Here is a 20,802-nt window from a genome sequence, read left to right on the forward strand (position 1 = left end):
ATTAATTCAAAATATGTTCTATGATTAAAAAATTTGTCTAGACTATAGTTAAAAAGTTCAAATTGGTGAAATATAAAAATAATGGTCGTAAAAATACATGTGATAGTTTGTTGGATTCGGAACGATGTCAAGAAAAATGTATCAGAAGCGTTTTTCAGTACATAAAAAATTACAAAAGTTATAAACAATTATAGATAAAAAAAAGGTATTTCATTTTTCGACAACATTTCAAAATATTAATTCTTATTTTAAAAATTAAAAAAAAAATTCTTATAGAGGAGAAAATGCCCAATAAAAACTCCCACTCTCGGAACTCTACTTCCATTATTTATAATTTTAATTTAACGCTAAAAATTTGTCTTTTAGCGTCATTTTTATATTGTTGTAATAGCGTCAAAAACGAATATTTCACACCAAATAATTTTTATACCATGTATATATGAAATATACATAGTATATTAAGTTTAGTCCCAAGTTTGTAACGCTTAAAACTAATGATGCTAGGAAAAAAATTTTGTCATAGGTGTTCATAAAATCACCTAATTAGTCCATTTCCGGTTGTCCGTCCGTCTGTGGACACGATAACTCAAAAACGAAAAAAGATATCGAGGTGAAATTTTTACAGCGTACTCAGGACGTAAAAAGTGAGGTCAAGTGAAGTCAAATGAGCATCATAGATCAATTGGGTCTTGGGTCCGTAGGACCCATCTTGTAAACCGTTAGAGATAGAACAAAAGTTTAAATGTAAAAAATGTTCCTTATCAAAAATTAAACAACTTTTGTTTGAAACATTTTTTCGTAAACATCACTGTTTACCCGTGAGGGCGCCAATTAGGCGGAAATTTTATAATATGTACTATACTTGATTATCAGTTATGTATGTGTCACATGTTTGTATGTGTAATGTGATAAAGAAATCAACACTGACTACGCATGGTATTTCAACAATTAACTCAGTCAATTGTTTGTTTTCACTTGTTTTATAATTAAAATTAAAAAATACACTTATTTCTCACTTTTAAATATAAATTAAAATCCACAAATTTAGTACCAAACACCAAGGAAGCTGAATAAATAAAAATTCTTAGCAAAATCAATGTTATATATACATTAATACATATAGAATGTTTCAAAAATATGGACACAATTGCTACGGACACACCTAAGATATTGTCATATTGAAAAATTACCTGTTAAAATTAGCCACCCGATAATAATCGGCCAAATGGCGAGTCGGAGTATGAACTCGCTTATGATCGATATAGTGCATTCCTACTGATTCCTACAAAGGAGATGTTCACAAAATATATAACGCCCTGACCGAGATTTTGTGCAGTGTATTTGTCCTCGTGGACAAAGCCATGAGACGGACACTAGTAAATAAATAAACCTGTAAGATGTTAGTTTGTTCGCTCACAAAATTGCGAAAGTAAATGTTTGCACATCACAATGCCGTTACATTTAGACTCGAACAACTTGATGAACAAATTTTGATGAAATTTCTTTCGCTAGTGTACATTTTACATTAAATAACAAATTCAAACTTTCGTTTTTTTTCGCGTAACCGTTGATAATGTCATCGATATCCAGATGTTTAGGAGAGCTAGCCCAAATACTCGATCTCTCTGCGATAATTAGGCTCGCCAGAAGAGTTGTCAGTATTTATAAGAACATTTTTATATTAGGATACAAATCTTGGTCGCATGCATGCTTCGATGAAATGAGCCAACGTCTCTGGTATGGCGGAATTGTTTTCACATTCAGTTTTCTATTTAGCCTTCCTGAGTCAGTATTGATTTATAACAGTTGATTCACTATCATTAATGAATCGCCGGTACACCTGAACCACTTTTTCACTGCCTGGATATCGAGTACCTCCGGAGATAATCTTTGCCCCAAATCATTGATAACGGAATCTAATAGAGGTTTGTAAATTGATTTCCAAAAGTACTCTTCTACCGATTTCGCTATGATTTTTTTTTTTAATTTTTGATATCTACATGCTTTGAAACAAAATAAATGTTCCCTCCAAAAATTATCAGATGAGGGTTTAGTATAAAAATTAGGAACAATAGACTAACTATTTGAAGCGATTCATGTTTTTTTTTTTAAATTTTATTAAATCATTAGTCTATTTAGGTAATGGGCATGCCCATATGGGTGGCTCCGCCACTGTAACAATGGAACCATGAAGGTTATACAGAAGGAGAACGATCGCTATGTAATAAAGCATTAGCGCACGCAATTTATAGTTCATTTTTCAGCCACCAGCCGCGCTGTCATCATTAAGTAGTATCTGCGAAGTTAGCTGTTTATGAGTACAAGTAGATGAAGTTAGTTGCATAATGTACAAATTGATATATCATTTCAAATTAGCGCACAACAGCCCGCTTTTATTGATACAACTTAGCGATCGCAGCGCCTCACTTATTTTATCCATATTTCGGGGACAATATTTTCTATAGCGATCGTTCTCCTTCTTTATAACCTTCATGGGTAATACCTACCCACAACAACTTTTATCGATATATACCTAAATATCCTGACGAATTCTTTAGCTGTATTTATACTTTTTGGAACATTCTGTATAAACTTAATAACGGTATTATAAAACAGGTCAATGAAGTTCATTTCTGATAAATTGCAAAATAAATACCTTTACCCTCACCTTTAGGAAATAATAAAAATAAATAAATTTAAAATCAAAAAACCCAACTGCGTAAAAATATATTTAAAAACAAAAAACAAATATAGTTTACATAGCGGACTGAACAGTCAGGAAACATTATTGTATAGATTTGAGCCGGTCTAGATTTTAGTCGGATCAAGCTTATTAAAGTCGCTATGTAAACTATTTTATTTGTTTTTTCTTTTCAGTTTTTATTTTAAAAAAATTTGATTTTCTAAATTTTTTATTTATTTTACACTGTGCAATGATTCCCCATTTAGCATAGTTCGTCGATTTTTATTTTCATCCTATGCATGCTTTCTGTCGTTCTAGAGACCAAACGCGGGGGCCGACTTTAAAGATTCTTAAGTCAATCGATGTCTATTTAATACCAATTCAATAGAGAACTTGTGCATGTTTTAAATGCATTTAGAGACCTCGCATGTTAAATTACTAAGAAAAAAAATTTTATTTTTATACCATGTATATATGAAATATACATAGTATATTAAGTTTAGTCCCAAGTTTGTAACGCTTAAAAATAATGATGCTAGGAAAAAAATTTTGTCATAGGTGTTCATAAAATCACCTAATCAGTCCTTTTCCGGTTGTCCATCCATCCGTCCGTCCGTCTGTGGACACGATAACTCAAAAACGAAAAAAGATATCGAGGTGAAATTTTTACAGCGTACTCAGGACGTAAAAAGTGAGGTCAAGTTCGTAAATGAGCATCATAGGTCAATTGGGTCTTGGGTCCGTAGGACCCATCATGTAAACCGTTAGAGCGATAGAACAAAAATTTAAATGTAAAAAATGTTCCTTATCAAAAATTAAACAATTTTTGTTTGAAACATTTTTTCGTATACATCACTGTTTACCCGTGAGGGCGCCAATTAGGCGGAAATTTTATAATATGTACTATACTTGATTATCAGTTATGTATGTGTCACATGTTTGTATGTGTAATGTGATAAAGAAATCAACACTGACTATGCATGGTATTTCAACAATTAACTCAGTCAACTGTTTGTTTTCACTTGTCTTTATGTTTAAATTAGAGGTTAAAACTGTTTCTAAACGTCAAAAAAATAAAAAATATTTGATTTGGATTTTTGTGACATAAAATTTAAATATCCAAGTGATTTTGTTGTGCATTCAACTCATACTGGAAAAAGACTTTTCTTATGTGTAGATTGTGAATTTGTGATAAAACATTTACTTTAGCAAGCAGTTTAAAAAGACATCAAATAATACACACTGGAGAAAGAGCATTTTCACGTGGAGTTTGTGGTAAAAAATTTAGTCATGAAAGTAATTTGAATATACATAAAAAAAATTTACATTGTGAAAAAACGTTTTTCATGTGAAATTTGTGGTGAAAAATTTAATCCTCAAAACTTCTTTAGTTCGTCATAAACAAACTCATTTATTTAATCAACCAAGTGGTTTAAATTTAATCGATGAAGTTATTTAACGGCGAAAATGATTTGATGGTATAGATTATTTGAAAAATGCAATAAAATTGAAGAAAAATTTACGAAAAATTATTCCAGAAGAAATAAAGGAGTAAATATGGAGCAAGTATTCGTTAAAGAGGAAAAATTTGAAGAAGAATTAACGAAAAATGAAATTGTAGCAGAAAAAAATGTTCACAATAAAGAAGATATGGAGCAAGTATTGATTAAAGAGGAAAAATTTGAAGAAAATGAGTCAATGGAACATGAACTAATTACAGCTGAGAATGAAACCGATAAATTAAAAGATAACATTGCTTCAAATTCTCATCAAAATAAAACATTTGCATGTGAAATTTGTAGTAAAAAATTTAGTTTACAAAGTGCTTTAATTATCCACAAACGAACTCATACTGGCGAAAAACCATTTTCATGTGAAGTTTGTGACAAAAAATTTAATCAAAAAAATAATTTAAATAAACATAAAATGATTCATACTGGAGAAAAACCATTCTCTTGTGAAATTTGTAGCAAAAAATTTGTTCAAAAAGGTGATGCAATTAAACATACACGTATTCATACCGGGGAAAAATCATTTTCATGTGAAATTTGTGGCAAAAAGTTTAGTCAGCAAATTGTGTTAATTATCCACAAACGAACTCATACTGGAGAAAAACCATTTCCATGTGAAGTTTGTGGCAGAAAATTTAGTCAACATAGCTCGTTAAAGACACATAAATTAACTCATACTGGGGAAAAAACATTTTCATGTGAAGTTTGTGACAAAAAATTTAGTCTGCAAAGTGTTTTAATTGTTCACAAACGAACTCATACGGGAGAAAAACCATATTCATGTGACGTTTGTGACAAAAAATTTTCTCAACATAGTGCGTTAAAACTACATAAAGTAACTCACACTGGAATAAAAACATTTTCATGTGAAGTTTGTGAAAAGAAATTTAACAAACAAACAATTTTAAATCGACATAAAATGATTCATACTGGTGAAAAACCATATTCTTGTGATATTTGTGATAAAAAATTTCGTCAAAAGAAAGATGTAGTTCAACATAAACGAATTCATACCGGGGAAAAATCATTTTCATGTGATATTTGTGATGAAAAATTTATTCAACCTGGTATGTTAAAAAGACATAAAGCAACAACTCATACTGGTATAAAACCATTTTCATGTGACGTTTGTGACAAAAAATTTTCTCATAATAGCTCGTTAAAGACACATAAAGTAACGCATAATGGAGAAAAACCATTTTCATGTGAGGTTTGTGGCAACAAATTTACGCGTAAAGCTAGTTTAATTAAACATAAAAGAATTCACACGCAGGACGATCAATGTATCAATGAAGTATTTAAAGAAGAAAATGGTTTGATTAAAGAAAAACGAATTGACATTGCTGAAAAACCATTTCCACTTGGCTTGGATGATGGAAAACTTGAAAAAACCATTAAATATGGTGAAGAATTTACAAAAAATGAAATCATTACAAAAGAAAATGTTCAAATTAAAGAAGAAATAAATTTGGAGCAAGTATTTATTAAAGAGGAAATATTAGATGAAAATGACACAATGATGGATAATTAAGATATCTTTAAAAGAGAAAAAACATGGTTCTTTAAATAGTAGTGTATTACTTCTGACAACACTGCAACCAATACGATCATATTCGTTGTGTGCGTAGTCATGGTAGGGACAATAAAATCGATGCCAGCGCTTCCAGTGAAAAATTTTGGCATTAAAGAAGGCTGTTATTACTAATTTGCAGTTCTTTACATGTTAATGTTATAGAAATGTCAAATTAAAATTATTGTAAAACACGAATTAATTAAACTTAATGCATTAAAAATTGTGAAAATAAGAAATCAAATTGCACAAATATTATTTTTCAAATGTAAATTATCATAATTATTTATTTAAATTTGTGAGACAATAATATTAAATTTGCAATGTAAGTCTTAAATGCAATCCATACAATTATATATGCATCCATACAATTCTATAATTAAAGTAGTGTATCGTTACAAAAGTAAATTAAACAACGTTGTCGCTTATACAATTCACTTTTGCATTATATTAAATATTTGTCAAAAAGTAATCTTTTTTTATTGTTATTTCGTAAACTAAACTGTCAATTACATAAAAAAAATCCCTAATTTGCTGATTTACATATTAGACTAAGCGTAGGTACTACCCGAGAAAGTAGTCAAATTACAAAATAATTCGTTACAAGGCAAACTCAGCAGGAGAGGGTCGATAAAGAGATTACAAATACCGGGTAAAAAATCCAACAGCTGAATGTTTGCCGGTAAAGAAGGGTGTCGGTTTTAAAGAGGGTGGCAAACAGTTTTTTACGATTTGCGGCGTAAATATTCGATCAAATAAGTGAAAACAAACAATTGACTGAGTTAATTGTTGAAATACCATGCATAGACAGTGTTGATGACTCTATCACATTTCACATACATGCATGTCACACATACATAACTGATATTCCTATACTTACATACTATACTTACATTACATACTATATTCCTATACTTACATACTATACAATTTACGCCTAATTTGCGCCCTCACGGGTAAACAGTGATATTTACGAAAAAATGTTTTAAACAAAAGTTGGTTATTTTTGTATAAGGAATATTTTTTACATTTAAACCTTTGTTCTATCTCTAACGGTTTACAAGATGGGTCCCACGGACCCAAGACCCAATTGACCTATGTTGCTCATTTACGAACTCGACCTCACTTTTTAGGTCCTGAGTGCGCTATAATTTCAGCTTGATATCTCTTTTCGTTTTTGAGTAATCGTGATGACAGACGGACAGACAGACAGACAGACAATCGGAAATGGGCTAATTAGGAGATTTTATGAACACCTATAGCAAAATTTTTTGCTTAGCATCAATATTTTTAAGCGTTACAAACTTGGGACTATATTTAATATACCTTGCATATTACATATATGCATGATATAAAAATATTTTCGTATTTTTTGATCAATTTTAAGCAAAAAAGTACTCTTCTAATTTTTTCTCTAAACGTTTAGTTTTCAAATTAAAAATTCTTGAAAAATTAAAAATGCAATATTCGATTTTAAGAAAAATGTGATATTTTTTTTTAATGTCTGGGGGAATTCTCTTAGCTAACGCAGCTCCTCCATTATGAATTTAGAATTTTGTTTTTCTTATCTAATCCGTATGAACAACAAAGGAATATATCTAATCTGCTGTATAGTTAAATGCATTTTGGTTTTTATCAATTATTCAATTTTGTATTAAAAATAAATTTTATTCGGAATTAATAATAAAAAATGGATGAAAATATAGAAAATATTAAAAATATTCAAAATACAAACCGGAAAAAAAGTGATTTAAATAAATTATATAAAATGTATAAAATTATAAACAAATTAAAATACGACTCAATCGATTCAAATTTAATACAAATATTACTTGATATAGCTGACTTAGCAGGTGGAGAAAACGGAATATCATACAATCAAGTAGATTCAAATTGTGTTCGAAATAAATATGGATATATTATACGATCGAAAAGTAACAAGGGCATTAATAAAACTGGTATTTATTTTGAAAAGTTATATCATTTAAAAGTCATTTTAAATGAGTCATCATTTTTAAGTGATACTGAAAAACAACAGCTTACGAATAATTTGTACAACTTACAAAAGAAAATTCTTAATATATTAAAGCAAGAAAATGAATTTGAAGATGATTTAGTAAAAGAAATACCAGAATCAAGTTTCAATCCTGAAGATTATATGAATGATATCAGAAAATTTTCCACTCAACGATACGAAGCAATTGCATTGAAAAAAATTAACGACGAAATAATTTCATTTGAAATTGATGATTCTATGAGTTCTGATCAAGACGATATTTATTATTTTTCAAGAAAATTTATTATTATTGGTGAATTATCACAAGAAATTATTGAAGATGTCGATAAAACAGTTCATGACAATCTTTTGAATGTCCTCAAAAATTTTCGTGATATAAGAGATTTTTTCATACATCGTCGTATTGAAGTTCAAAACTATAATAAAATGGAAATTGAAAAAATCATTTTACAATTCAAAGAAAATTTATCGATTATTATCGAAACTAACGGACAAAGTATAAATTTTAATTATGATTCAGAAATTATAGAATTATTAATGAATAATTCTAAGAAATTACATACGATTATTAACAATATAAAAAGTAAGTATACGCAAATTGAAGATATCACAGGGTATGGGCCATTTTAATCTATACACATAAATATCTCGTTTTGAGTTAGAGATAGAACCAATCAAAAAACAAGTGAAGAGAAAATGATTCTTTTTATATATAATTTAAAATCAGAAACATTTTAGAGTGGAGAAATAATGTGGAAGGGGAATAGGCAATGTCGCGACTGATATATCGACGCTCAGCCTAAATCCCTCATAATAGAAGTTTGAAATTTCGAGATACAACCCATATTAATTGGTGATAATTCAGCATTCTATAGATGATAGAATTTTTAAAATCGATTAAGTAGTGAACTCAAAAATGACGGTTTGTATATAATTTCATCCCCTATTTCACCCTTTTAGGGGATGATTTTCAAAAAATCGTTTTGTGTGACACCTATACTGTATAAAATCAATATCTTCTCAAAATTTCAAACTTCTATCATTAGTGCTTTAGGCTGGCCGTCGATATATCAGTCGCGACATTGCCTTTTCCCATTCCAGATTATTTCCCCTCTCTGAAATGTTTCTGATTTTAACTAATATATCAAAGGATAAGAATCATTTGGGAAAAAAAAAATCATCTAAATCGGAGCTGTTATTGAGAACTCCCTAAGAATGGCTATTTTATGTATTCCTTTATTCGACTATATAATCAAATAAATTAATTGTAGGTGAAACGAAGTTCACGGAGTCAGCTAAAGTTGGTAATAAAAATTCGGTTAAAACTGATGTTGCTGCTAATAGTGCCATTTCAACCACGAAATTATTGAATAATTTAAAATGTAAAATAATTTTGGCTTCTAAAACTATTAAAGATTTTGAAGAGTCATTGGAAACATTAAATAATGAATATCAGAATGGAAAGGACAAAACGAATAATGTGGAAGTTTATCCCGAAGATCTATCAATAAAGACTCATCAAAATATAATAGAACTTGCCAATAAATTCGATAAATCGAGAATAGAAAAACTTAAAGAAAATAAAAATCAAAGAAAAATGAAATCTAAATTAACTACAAGTATTCCTAGTAATCCTACTAGTTTATTAAATAAATTTGAAAATTTAATAATAAATGCTGCCAATGTTTTTGATAAATTTGAGGAATCTCTGGCTAAAATGAATTTGGAATATCAAGATATAAAGGAAAAATTAAATGAAGAATTTGAATCCTATCCTGAATGTTTATCCATAAATAATAAAGAATTAATTATCAATCTTGGAAATAAATTAAAAAAAGAAAGTGAACAAAATAAAATATTATCAATAAAGCAAATGAATGATGAAAATCGTGATAAAGAGTTAAAGAGAACACGTTCTAGAATAACGGAAATTTTAAAAAATATTCATGATGAAATTCTATATTTAGTGAAAATGGAAAAACAAGAAAATATTAATGAAAAACAAAAGTATATTATGGAACAAATTGTCTCAATAATAGGTTAGTACAATATAATTCTTGAAACCAATTAGAGCTAGATTAATTTTGATCGCAAATTTGAAAAGTATGTCCCAAATTTAGTAGAACTACATACTAGGTTTATCAAAATTGGATATAATTTTAATGTGATAGAGCAAAATTAAATTTTTTGGATTCTGATGACGTCATAAAGTTAAAAAATTCGATTTTTTGGATAATACAGGCAAAATTTGATTCGATCTTATTGGATGTTTTTTTTTTTTGAAATCCACTAATTTTGGGTCATTCTTTACAGCTGTGATGTCAGTTTTTCGCTAGCTATCACTTATGTGCTTAATTCCAGGACCAGAACTCCACATTCTTGAAACCTATTAGAGCTAGGTCAATTTTGATCACAAATTTGAAAAGTATGACCCAATTTTAGTAGAATTACATACATGATTTATCAAAAATGGAAAAAATTTCGATGTGATAGAGCAAAATTAAATTTTTTTTTCTGAAAAAAAATTACATAAAGTAAAAAAATTCGATTTTTTGGATAATGCAGGCAAATTTGATCCGGTCTTATTGGATTTTTTTTTGAAACCCACAAATTTTGGGTCATTCTTTTCAGCTATGATGTCAGTTTTTCGCTGGCTATCTATATCAAATACTTGCCACCGGTGCTATGAACCCTCGTTACGGATATGATAATTTTTTTGTATTATAGGTCAATATCGTAGAGATTTAGATGACGCATACAGTACGTTAATAAAGTTTGACGCTGATGATTTCATTTCACCATTACCATCAAATATTAGTCACGACGCAAGTGCTTCAGCAAAATATGCAAGATCTAATGAATTAGCTCATGATATATTTTCTTTAAATAGAAATTCATTGAATCAAAGAATTACAGATGATATATTACCCGCACTATCTGATTTTTATTCCATATCTCGAATATATGAATATGAATATCATAATAATAATATTCCTAAATCGGTTCAAGAGTACATGAATTTAGGATTTTATTATTCCTATTTTCAAATGACCAACGAAAGTATTAAATATTTCGAATTGGCTATCAAAAGAATCGAGGAAGTAAATACAATAGAATTTTCAGAAATTGAACAAATATTGATTAAAAGTGAGCATGAAATATCTTTCGAAATGTGTATTCTTGAATCATGCTTAAATTTAAATCATACTTATTTAATTTTGATATTAATATTAACCAATCAATATAATTTTAATTTAGAATTTGATAAAATTTATGAATTACTCGAACCAATCTATTCAAAAATTGAATCTATAAGAGATTTAGAAATAAATTATATAAATTTTCATTCCTATATAACAAAATTTTGTGCTTTATTTTCAATATGTTTATACCATCGACAAGATAGTACTTATGAGGCAGCTTTAAAAAAAGCTGAACAATTTTCAGCTTTAACAGATGATACATGGGGAAAGAATGATTTAATCAAAGTATATATAAATTTAAATAAATATAAAAAAGTAGATGAATTATGTGAATCGATATTAAAAGACTCAAAAGGCTCAGAAATTTTATTTCTAGCTTTGTTAATTAAATCATTTATGCATGAAGAAATTAATTCAAATGAGGATCCATTCAAATTAATTAATGAAACAAATCAAATTTTATCACAAATGAACGAATTAAAATTAAAAATGGGAGATATGTATATTGTAAAAGAATTGGCAATTATTAATTTAGAATTATTTTTAATTCATAAAAATCTTCAACTAATTCATAAAAACAAAATTAATTTAGATTTAAATTTGAAATTAAAATTAAAAGAAACTGAAGAAAAATTCGTAAAATTAAGTAATAATTTAAAAATAACTAATCGATTAATTCATTCAATATTATCCAAGTTATATCAAAATTTTACTTCGCTTTTTTGTCAAATAATTATGGTTGTTAGAGTGAATTCTGAAAGTGAATATGAAGAAATGTTTAATAAAGCACTTGATTATTTTAATAAATTAAGTTATTTGGATAAATCTGAACAAGTATTGGGTTTTGGAATGGCTTGTTATCGTTTTGTTATCGAACAAGGGTTAGTCACTGAATCGGAAAAACGGATAAAATATTTAAATCAAACCGTGGAAATTATAAAACCGTACATAGATCAAGTAAAATTATGTGTTCCAATTCTTTTAAGTGAATTAGGTAGTGAATGTCAAAAATTAGGTCACAAATGCATTTCGTGTGGTAATCTAAACGATGCTGTTGAAAATTATCGACAGTCAATCGATTATCTTAAACAAATTGATTTAGGTGTAGTTTTAAAATCTCAGAAGAAATGTATTTACTATCTTTTTATTATGAGTTATAAAGGAGTAGCAAAAATTCGACCTGATCTAGAATCCATAGAAGAAGCAATTTTTTATTCGGAAAATTTAATAAAATTAATAAATAGTGAAATCGAATATTTTAATATTAGTGAAGATACAAACAAAAATGAACTAATTAGAAAATTAGAAGATGAAAAACGAATGAAAGAAGATTTTATACAAAAAGCTATTCGATATAAATCGAAAATTATTCAAATATTGCTTTATCGATTTATTGATTTTTTAAGGAGATTTTATTGTAATTTATATCAAGCCCTCAGATATTTTGTAAATATTAGCAGAGAATAGAAAAATTTAGTATGGATTAAATTTCGATATGATGCGTACTTTTCGAGTTAAACATTTAAGGAATATAAATTCTTACAAATAAAATACTTATAAAATAAATAAATCTATCCATAATACAATTTGCAAAATAATTTGTAAGTCACCTAATAACAAAGTGCTTATATCAATAAATTACAAATAAAAACAAGTGAAAACAAACAATTGACTGAGTTAATTGTTGAAATACCATGCATAGTCAGTGTTGATTTCTTATCACATAACGTCATAACACATACATAACTGATATTCAAGACGAGTAAACAGTGATGTTTACGAAAAAATGTTTCAAACAAAAGTTGTTTATTTTTTGATAAGGAACATTTTTTACATTTAAACTTTTGTTCTATCTCTAACGGCTTACAATATGGGTCCTACGGACCCATAATTAATAATAATTTACATTATTATTAACAGATGTCCATAAATTGTATTTCCTTCACCCTGTTTTAAGAATTATTAATGAAAAAATTTTTTTCACTCCTTAGGCAAGGCCTAGTCATCCGCTCACTTCAATTTTCACTTCTTAGGTGACGTAAATTATTTTGGAAAAAGGGCGGGCATATTACTTATCACGAGCAGATTTTCACTTTCACCTTGGCACCCTTTACTCCCACATCAATGATTTAATCCGCCATTACTGAAGAGGCTTTCCCCGCACACCGTTTACATAATAACAACAACATTGGAAGGACTACAGATCACGAGCAAAACTCGTCTCTGTCTATTCGTCCAAAATGAGCTATTGCTCATTGAACAGCTACAGCTGTTTGAAATTTAGGTAAAATTTGAATCCTTTAATAAATTGGTTGTGTATAAAATCCACATAGAAGAATAAAAATTATGAATTATAATTGAAATGGGTCTGCAGTATTTATGAAATAAGGATACTGATAATTTAAGGTTTTCTATTTTTTATTATATTTTTTTTATTAAATTATTTTTTTTAATTTAAATTTTATTTACTGAGAATAATGATTAAATAAATAATCTATGAACATACAACAATAATAATTAATTTAAAAAATAGATGTTTTCTCTTTATTACATTACATATTCCAATTCCATTCCATTCAGGATAGTAAAAGAATAGTATATTTTATAAAAATAGCACCAATAAACAATCTTATTTTATTTGATAGTAATAGTAATAGTAATTCTTTATAGAAAGCAGATACGATCTTAAACGCTTTTTATTTTTGGTAAGATGGTATTGTACAACAACAATAGGTAAATAGATATTAAAAATTATATTTATGCAGCTTCACCGCCTTCTTCACCATCTTCTGCTGGAGCAGCTGTAAGTAAAGCGATCAATTTTCCAGTATCGATCATTCCTTTGTCGTCGATTTCCATTTGGTCATAGGCATCATCAACTTCTTCACCAGTGAATTTATCTCCCCAAGTCATGAGTGCATGCCTTAATCTAAAACATTAAAACAAATTAAATTTATTAATCTTTGACAATCAAATATTTTTAAAGTTTCATTTTATAGTTATAAATGAATCGGTGTTGGCAATTAAATTATTTTGTATTCCCTATAATTAAGCCTAAAATTAATTCGTAAATTAATAGTTTTATATAAAATATGTTTGAAAAAGTACTTTAAAATGTTGATTTTTAATCACCGAGCCAAAAAAAAGGGGTGTTAATAAGTTTTACCGCTATGTCTGTCTGTGGCATCGTAACACCTAAACGAATGAACCGACTTTGATTTTTTTTTGTTTCGTTTGAAAGATACTTTAATGGGGAGTGTTCTTAGCTATGTTTCAAGAGCGAGTTTAGGGTTCCGTACCCAGATCAACTAAAAAATAAGTACTGATCCTCGAAATTGGATCAGTTTGGAGAAGGCTCTAAAGAAAACTTGTCTTAATAAAATTAAGCCACAAAAATAGGCAGGAAAACACGATTTCTTGCCATAAAATTAAGTTAAATTTTAAACCGTTTTTATTCTTGCAAAAATGATGTTAGCCATTTTAGTGAGGTAATATTGGTAAAAACAACAGTCGTGTTTGTAATTATTATATGTATAAAGTTGATGGTAACATAACCTACAATTACTATGAAAGCCATCAACAAATTAGTAACTAATGCATATTATTTTTGTCTATATGACGTCACATCATGGCGGCTTGTGTTTTAGGTCACGTGTTATACAGATTATGGCTATTTTGTTAAATTTAAATTTAAAACGAAATAAGAAATATGTTTACTCGATTTATACCATCAATAATTTTATGGTTTGTCTTTACCCGTTTACCCATTTCCCCCATAATATACGTAAACATTAAGAATTTGCAAATAGTCCAATTAATTACGTGAAAAACAAATCAAATTTCGTTACTAGACTGGCACAAAAGAAAGTATTGTTATAATCACCTTTCGCTGTCGATTTTGCCTTCGTCATCGAAAGTTTTGAAAGCAGCAATAACAACATCATCTTCGTCACTGCCACCAGACATACGATTGGCGAACAAGGTTAATAATTGGGTGAAATTAATTGGTCCAGATGCTTCATTAACCATTTCGTCGAGTTCTTTTTCACTGGCAAGACGACCAAGTGAATCAAAGGTGGCACGAAGATCATTCTTTCCAATGATACCATCTTTATCATGATCCATAAGTTGGAAAGCTTCTTTGAATTCAGCTACTTGTTTCTGAGAGAACATAGAGAAAACATTGGAGCCGGTTCTCTTAGCTTTGCGAGAGCCTTTTGAGCTTGCACGGGTGTCAGCAGCTGGAGCTGGTGCTGCTTCCTCTTCCTTTGCCTTCTTCTTTTTGATCTTCTTTTCCTTGTCCGCCTATACAAAAATTAAATGCGAATTAGCCATTAATGTTCGTAAATAAAATTATATCAATAATATAATTTGTCCTAAATTTGAAAAATTGGTTTATACGTTACATTAGTATTTGATTTACACCAAAAAAATATTATTTAAAAAAATGACACTATTTACATTATATAGAAAACAGTGTAGAGTGTCAGGGCGACTTGAATGACATCACGACTTGACATACAATCATTTTTGTGTTTGCAAGTTATAAGTACAGTGTAGTTGTAATCAAATAATCTGCTTCGTTCTGTTAAAATATAATGCTGTTTACATAGCGTTTACTTTCTGATTGGTGTTTCCTGTCATGTGACATGATGCCTAATTTTACTAAAATTATTTTCTAAAAATAATAACAATCCTTATTCTTTATAAAAAATAATTTTTTGTTTTGTAATCTACAAATCATGATCAATATTAGAAACTTTTATTCAACCGATTTATTCTTAGTGGATAATATATTCTTATAAAATTGTTTATATTAAAAATAGTTTTCGAATATATTTTTAGAACATCAGTACTTATGTACTGGGTGAATAACTAAATATAGTATTGTGTAAGCTGAAGCTACTACTCAACAACAGTTTTAAAAATATACTATGCATATCAATTGAAGTATTGAAAGTTGGATTCTTTCCAAAAATTTATTATTAACATTCCTTTTTTAAATATACCTATTCCAATAGTCAGGCGAGTCATAGACCATAGCTGCACCGCAATTCTCTTATAAGTATTATAATATTAAATTTATTTAAATACCCGTTTAGTTAGAAATCTATAAAATTATTACTTTTGAACTGAATTAAGATTCATTGATTTTTTTTTATAGTACCTAAGTAGGTATCTAAGTAATACCCCAATAGCCAGAAAAAAAAGTTCGATCATAATGCAATTTACTGCAGAATTTTTTTTCTTAATGTAGACTCAAGTTGGAGGGATGAAGGGGGCATGAGTTTCAGCCGCCATCTTGGCAAACACGTTTTATCAATTATCTCGTGAACCGTGCATTGTACGATAAAAATAGTAGATATCATTTTTGTAGATAATAACATTTACTATAAGTTTTTTTAAACCTTTTTGGTGCATAATGCATAGGTTTTTATTTAAAGCGCTTCAAACTTATGGTATATTTAGCAATAATAACATTGAAAAAAGTTTGGAGCGATATAAATAAAAATCTATGGATTATACAAAAAAAAGTTTCAAATAAAAGTTATAGAAAATATTAATATCTACAAAAATTTGATTTGAACTATTTTTGTCTTGCGATGTACAGTTTACGAGATATTTGATAAAACGTGTTTTCCAAGATGGCAGCTGAAGCACGCGCCCCTTCGTCCCGCCAACTTGGGTTTACATTTAGGGGATATCTCTGAATATATTCTAATAAGAAAACAATTCTGCAGTAATTTGCAGAAAAAAGTACCTGGTTATTGGCCTTTATATTGATAAATATAAAGATACTCAAAAAATAAATAACAAAGCTATAACCGGGCTATTTTAAAGAGGCCAACCTTGAAAAAACAAAGTTTTTAAAGCACGCAGTTTAATTTAACTGGTTCGGTTTTTTAAATCTGCTTTAAAATAACTTATATTTAGCAAAGTTATAAATTCGAATCAATTAAATTGTACAACTAGGCTCCAAAAACAGTTTGAAGTTGCCAAGATTGACCTCTCGGGTTTAATGTACAGGCGCACGTTCAATTAATATAATTTGAAAAATAAAAAAAAATTTTCACAAATATTATTTTTTCTTAAATTTTAAATAATTTTCACATAATTATGATTGATACGTAATTCAAAAATATAAATAATTTAATTCCGAAAAAAAAAACACAAATATCACTGCGAAGAATGTAAAAAATTTCTACTCTCAAGAATATAATTCACAAACACTTTCCCCGCTGGTAATTTTCTGCGATATAGCACATACTGTTTAAAATTCCACTGTACAAATTATATATTTTGTTACTCACCATTGTTATTGTGTGAAGATCGGAAGACTTGAGAGAAATTCGACGACTGATTTTTCTTTTCACTTGAATACAGAAGTTAACTATCTTATCCCCCACTCGTATGGATTGTGTTGCCTTATTTAGGTAGCAGTAGGATACAGGAATAGATTGTAGACTTTGTAGATACCAGGAGTACAATTCAACATATATGCATACCACTAATAGAGCCGTAAGTATCGTCGTTAAATGAATCGTTTATTTACGGTACGGTATAAACGTATAACATTACTTTTTCTAGGTCATTTGTATTATTTTAAAAAAAATAATGTGTTTTCTTTATTCGTCCCACTATTTTTTACTCGCAGTTATTTTCACCGAACACAGAATGTATTAATTTAGTTCATTGTTATACAATCGCAAATTAAACATTTCATATTAATTAATATGTAATTGATATTTTTCTTTTTTTTTAATAATTATTTTTAGTGATCAAAATATCGTTGACCTCACATGTTTCGATCATAATCTAGTTATTTCACATTATTTTGATTGGTTTTCATTGTCATTGTTAGAGAAGTTTGATCAAAATAAAATTATAGATAAAAAAAACCAGAAATTTGATTTGATGTTATTTCCTACAACGAAATCAAGTGTTAAAATTTTACTTACTCATTTTATTTTTTGTCATTGTTGAATTTTATTTATTAGATTCATTATTTGTTACCATAGTAAAATTAGACAAGGTATGTTCGTGTTCGAGGGAGGACGAGTTTTGGTTCAGTTGGCAAACGTACCCAGTCGACGCCATCTTAGCTTGTTCCCGATTCAAATGTTGTAAAAAACGTGAATACGTTTGTATGAACAAACCTTGATTTTAGTAATGAAAAAATCATTCCCTACAATTAATTAATAATTAATGATAAATGAATTTTATCCGGGTTTTTTCAAATTTTTATGAGACAACTCGACATAGCAAATATGTAAACAAAACATTGACTTGACAACTCGAACGTAATAGTGAAGGCGCTGAGTGTCTACAAAAAGATTCTTAAAACTAGAGCAAACTTGCAATTTTCTTATATATATAATTATGTTGGTTTTCTTTCGATAAGAGCTCGCTTTCGAATTATAAGATAATAGTGGGCCGGAAAAACGATAAAACTTAATACTTACAATCCTGCTAGGTTCGTTGCTATTGCATAAAACGTATTTGTATGTGCATAACATAACATTGAAATAGAGCCATGCCTTTAAAATGAGTACCATAAAGTACCAAAATATTATTAATTGGCCAATCTAGGGACGTTTCAAACCAATACAAGCGCTGCGTGCCCACCTTATGCATTATCATTTTTGTTTACAATTTTAACCATATCTCCGGTTCTATTGGTGGTATCAACACGCATAAAAAAGGAAATATTTGTTTTTTCATGTAGAATAAAATGGGAAATTGTTTAATAAATTTTCATTAGCTTAGAAGCTATGACAGTATACAGAATTAATTTGTTTATAACAATTCCCCCACCCTCTCTGAGCGTAGTCAAATTGAAAATCCGGATTCAGTGGGTCAAAATACTTCGAAATACACTCCTTGTTCGTTAGGACCTGTAAATGCATACGAAACCTACTTAGCGCCTACACTATAAACAAAAAATTAATATGGCGGTGACTGGGTACCGTGAGAGAGAGATTACCGAGAGTAAGAGAATGTCTCCATCCCACTTCTACCTGCGCAAAAGCATACCTTGTCTAATTCTACTATGTTTGTTACTAATCAATCATCAAATCAGATGAATTATTTTTATCTTATTCCAGTGAAAGAGACGAGAAAAAAAACGAGATCTCTAAATTTTGTTTTAGACCTATAGCACCGATTTCGATGAAAATTTGGGATTAAGCTTTGTACACCCTCTAGATCAAAAAATATGTGGCACCGAATGGTGTTTTTGTCCAGGGGGTGGTAATCACTCCTTGTAGGGGAGGGGGTATATATGTTGAAAATGACAACGGAAAATGAACGATAAAGTGATGAATTCTAAGCAATAGTGTCATTTAAGTATATTAAAATTCTTTGGAAATGGCAATCAATTGAAAATAAAACTTTTTAAAATTAAACCTTTATTCCCGTTTTATTAAAACATTAAAAAATATATATTATAATATATTCTCAAAATTAATCCTGATCATGAAGGTTATAAGAAGGAGGACGATCGCTATAGAAAATATTGTCCCCGAAATATGGATAAAATAAGTGAGGCGCTGCGACCGCTAAGTAGTATCAATAAAAGCGGGCTGTTGTGCGCTAATTTGAAATGATATATCAATTTGTACATTATGCAACTAACTTCATCTACTTGTACTCATAAACAGCTAACTTCGCAGAGACTACTTCTTGATGACAGCGCGGCTGGTGGCTGAAAAATGAACTATAAATTCTACAAATTTTCAGGGACAGACGCACGTTTTAACACGTAGCGATCGTTCTCCTTCTTTATAACCTCCATGATCCTGATAATAAAAATATGTTATACTTTTCTTTGATAAAAAGTCAGTTTAGGCCGCTTTGACATTTGAATGAAAAAAAATTCAATGTTAAGCTTTTTACGATTTGACGCTGCTGAAGATTTTTTTTTCATCCAGATGGAAGAACTGCCTAAACTGACCACGTGACCTAATTTGACACTCAAACTCAGCGTCAAGCGTCATCATGAGAATACACCATAATAGATTTTTCAAACATTAGTCATAATTTCATACTATTCAGTAGACAGTATGAGTTCTGCTCATCATCGATTGCTAGGACAATCGTGTGGTGTAAAGTCAACATTAGAGTAACGCAAGGTACGGAATCTTGAATAAGTCGATTGATGCAGTTAATTTAATGAACAAATGATTGTATTAATACATATTTTTTGGTGAGAATTAAATATGAATATAATTATTGCACAATTAATCATACGATACGTACCTTCTAAGAATTATAGGATTTACAAAAATATATCAATAAAAAAAAAACACTGTTCACTAATTAAAACTAAACTAACATTTATGTATGATCTTTAAAAAGTGGCATATTTTTGAATACAGCATATATTTAAATATGAATATCTTAAATAAAAATTTTAATACTATATAAAAATCATCCTGTTCCATTAACCATATTAAATACATAATAAAATCAAATAAAACAAATTAATAAAGGTGGGCTATTTAAAAGTACACAATTTCATCAATCAAAAATCAAACAATTTACTCAATTTTGTCTAAAAAAAAAATAAATAAAACAACAAAATGTAATAAAAATAATCTTTATTTTTTATGCAGTAAGGTCTATATCCAAAAATAGACCTACCAAATAGTATTCCCTAACTCAATCTAAAAATAGAGTAAAGAGTAATAATCACACTCATATATATACAGGGTTTTTCAGCATATCTAGTCTAAGGCGTTTTTTAAGATGGAGTTATAAGACAACATAAAAGTATATTTTTAATAATATAATTACATTGGAATGTGTAAAAAAAAATT

General features: G+C 28.8%; 2 protein-coding genes across 2 annotated transcripts; one reads left to right on the forward strand and one right to left on the reverse strand.

The window, feature by feature from the left end:
- The first annotated feature begins 4,013 nt into the window (after nt 1–4,013).
- Nucleotides 4,014–12,986, forward strand: LOC123290672 (zinc finger protein 148-like). Its single transcript, XM_044870933.1, has 8 exons — nt 4,014–5,107; nt 7,854–8,181; nt 8,311–8,364; nt 9,053–9,267; nt 9,652–9,820; nt 10,509–10,928; nt 11,820–12,113; nt 12,976–12,986. The coding sequence occupies exons 1-8, from the start codon at nt 4,241–4,243 to the stop codon at nt 12,984–12,986; spliced, it is 2,358 nt and encodes a 785-aa protein (XP_044726868.1). The 5' UTR covers nt 4,014–4,240.
- Nucleotides 12,987–13,662: 676 nt separating this feature from the next.
- LOC123301158 (myosin regulatory light chain 2) lies at nt 13,663–17,451 on the reverse strand. Its single transcript, XM_044883894.1, has 3 exons — nt 17,296–17,451; nt 14,868–15,289; nt 13,663–13,913 (listed from the first exon to the last, which is right to left on the reverse strand). The coding sequence occupies exons 1-3, from the start codon at nt 17,296–17,298 to the stop codon at nt 13,742–13,744; spliced, it is 597 nt and encodes a 198-aa protein (XP_044739829.1). The 5' UTR covers nt 17,299–17,451; the 3' UTR covers nt 13,663–13,741.
- Nucleotides 17,452–20,802: the final 3,351 nt, after the last annotated feature.

Source organism: Chrysoperla carnea, chromosome 1 (genome assembly GCF_905475395.1).
Source record: "Chrysoperla carnea chromosome 1, inChrCarn1.1, whole genome shotgun sequence".
NCBI lineage: Eukaryota > Metazoa > Arthropoda > Insecta > Neuroptera > Chrysopidae > Chrysoperla > Chrysoperla carnea.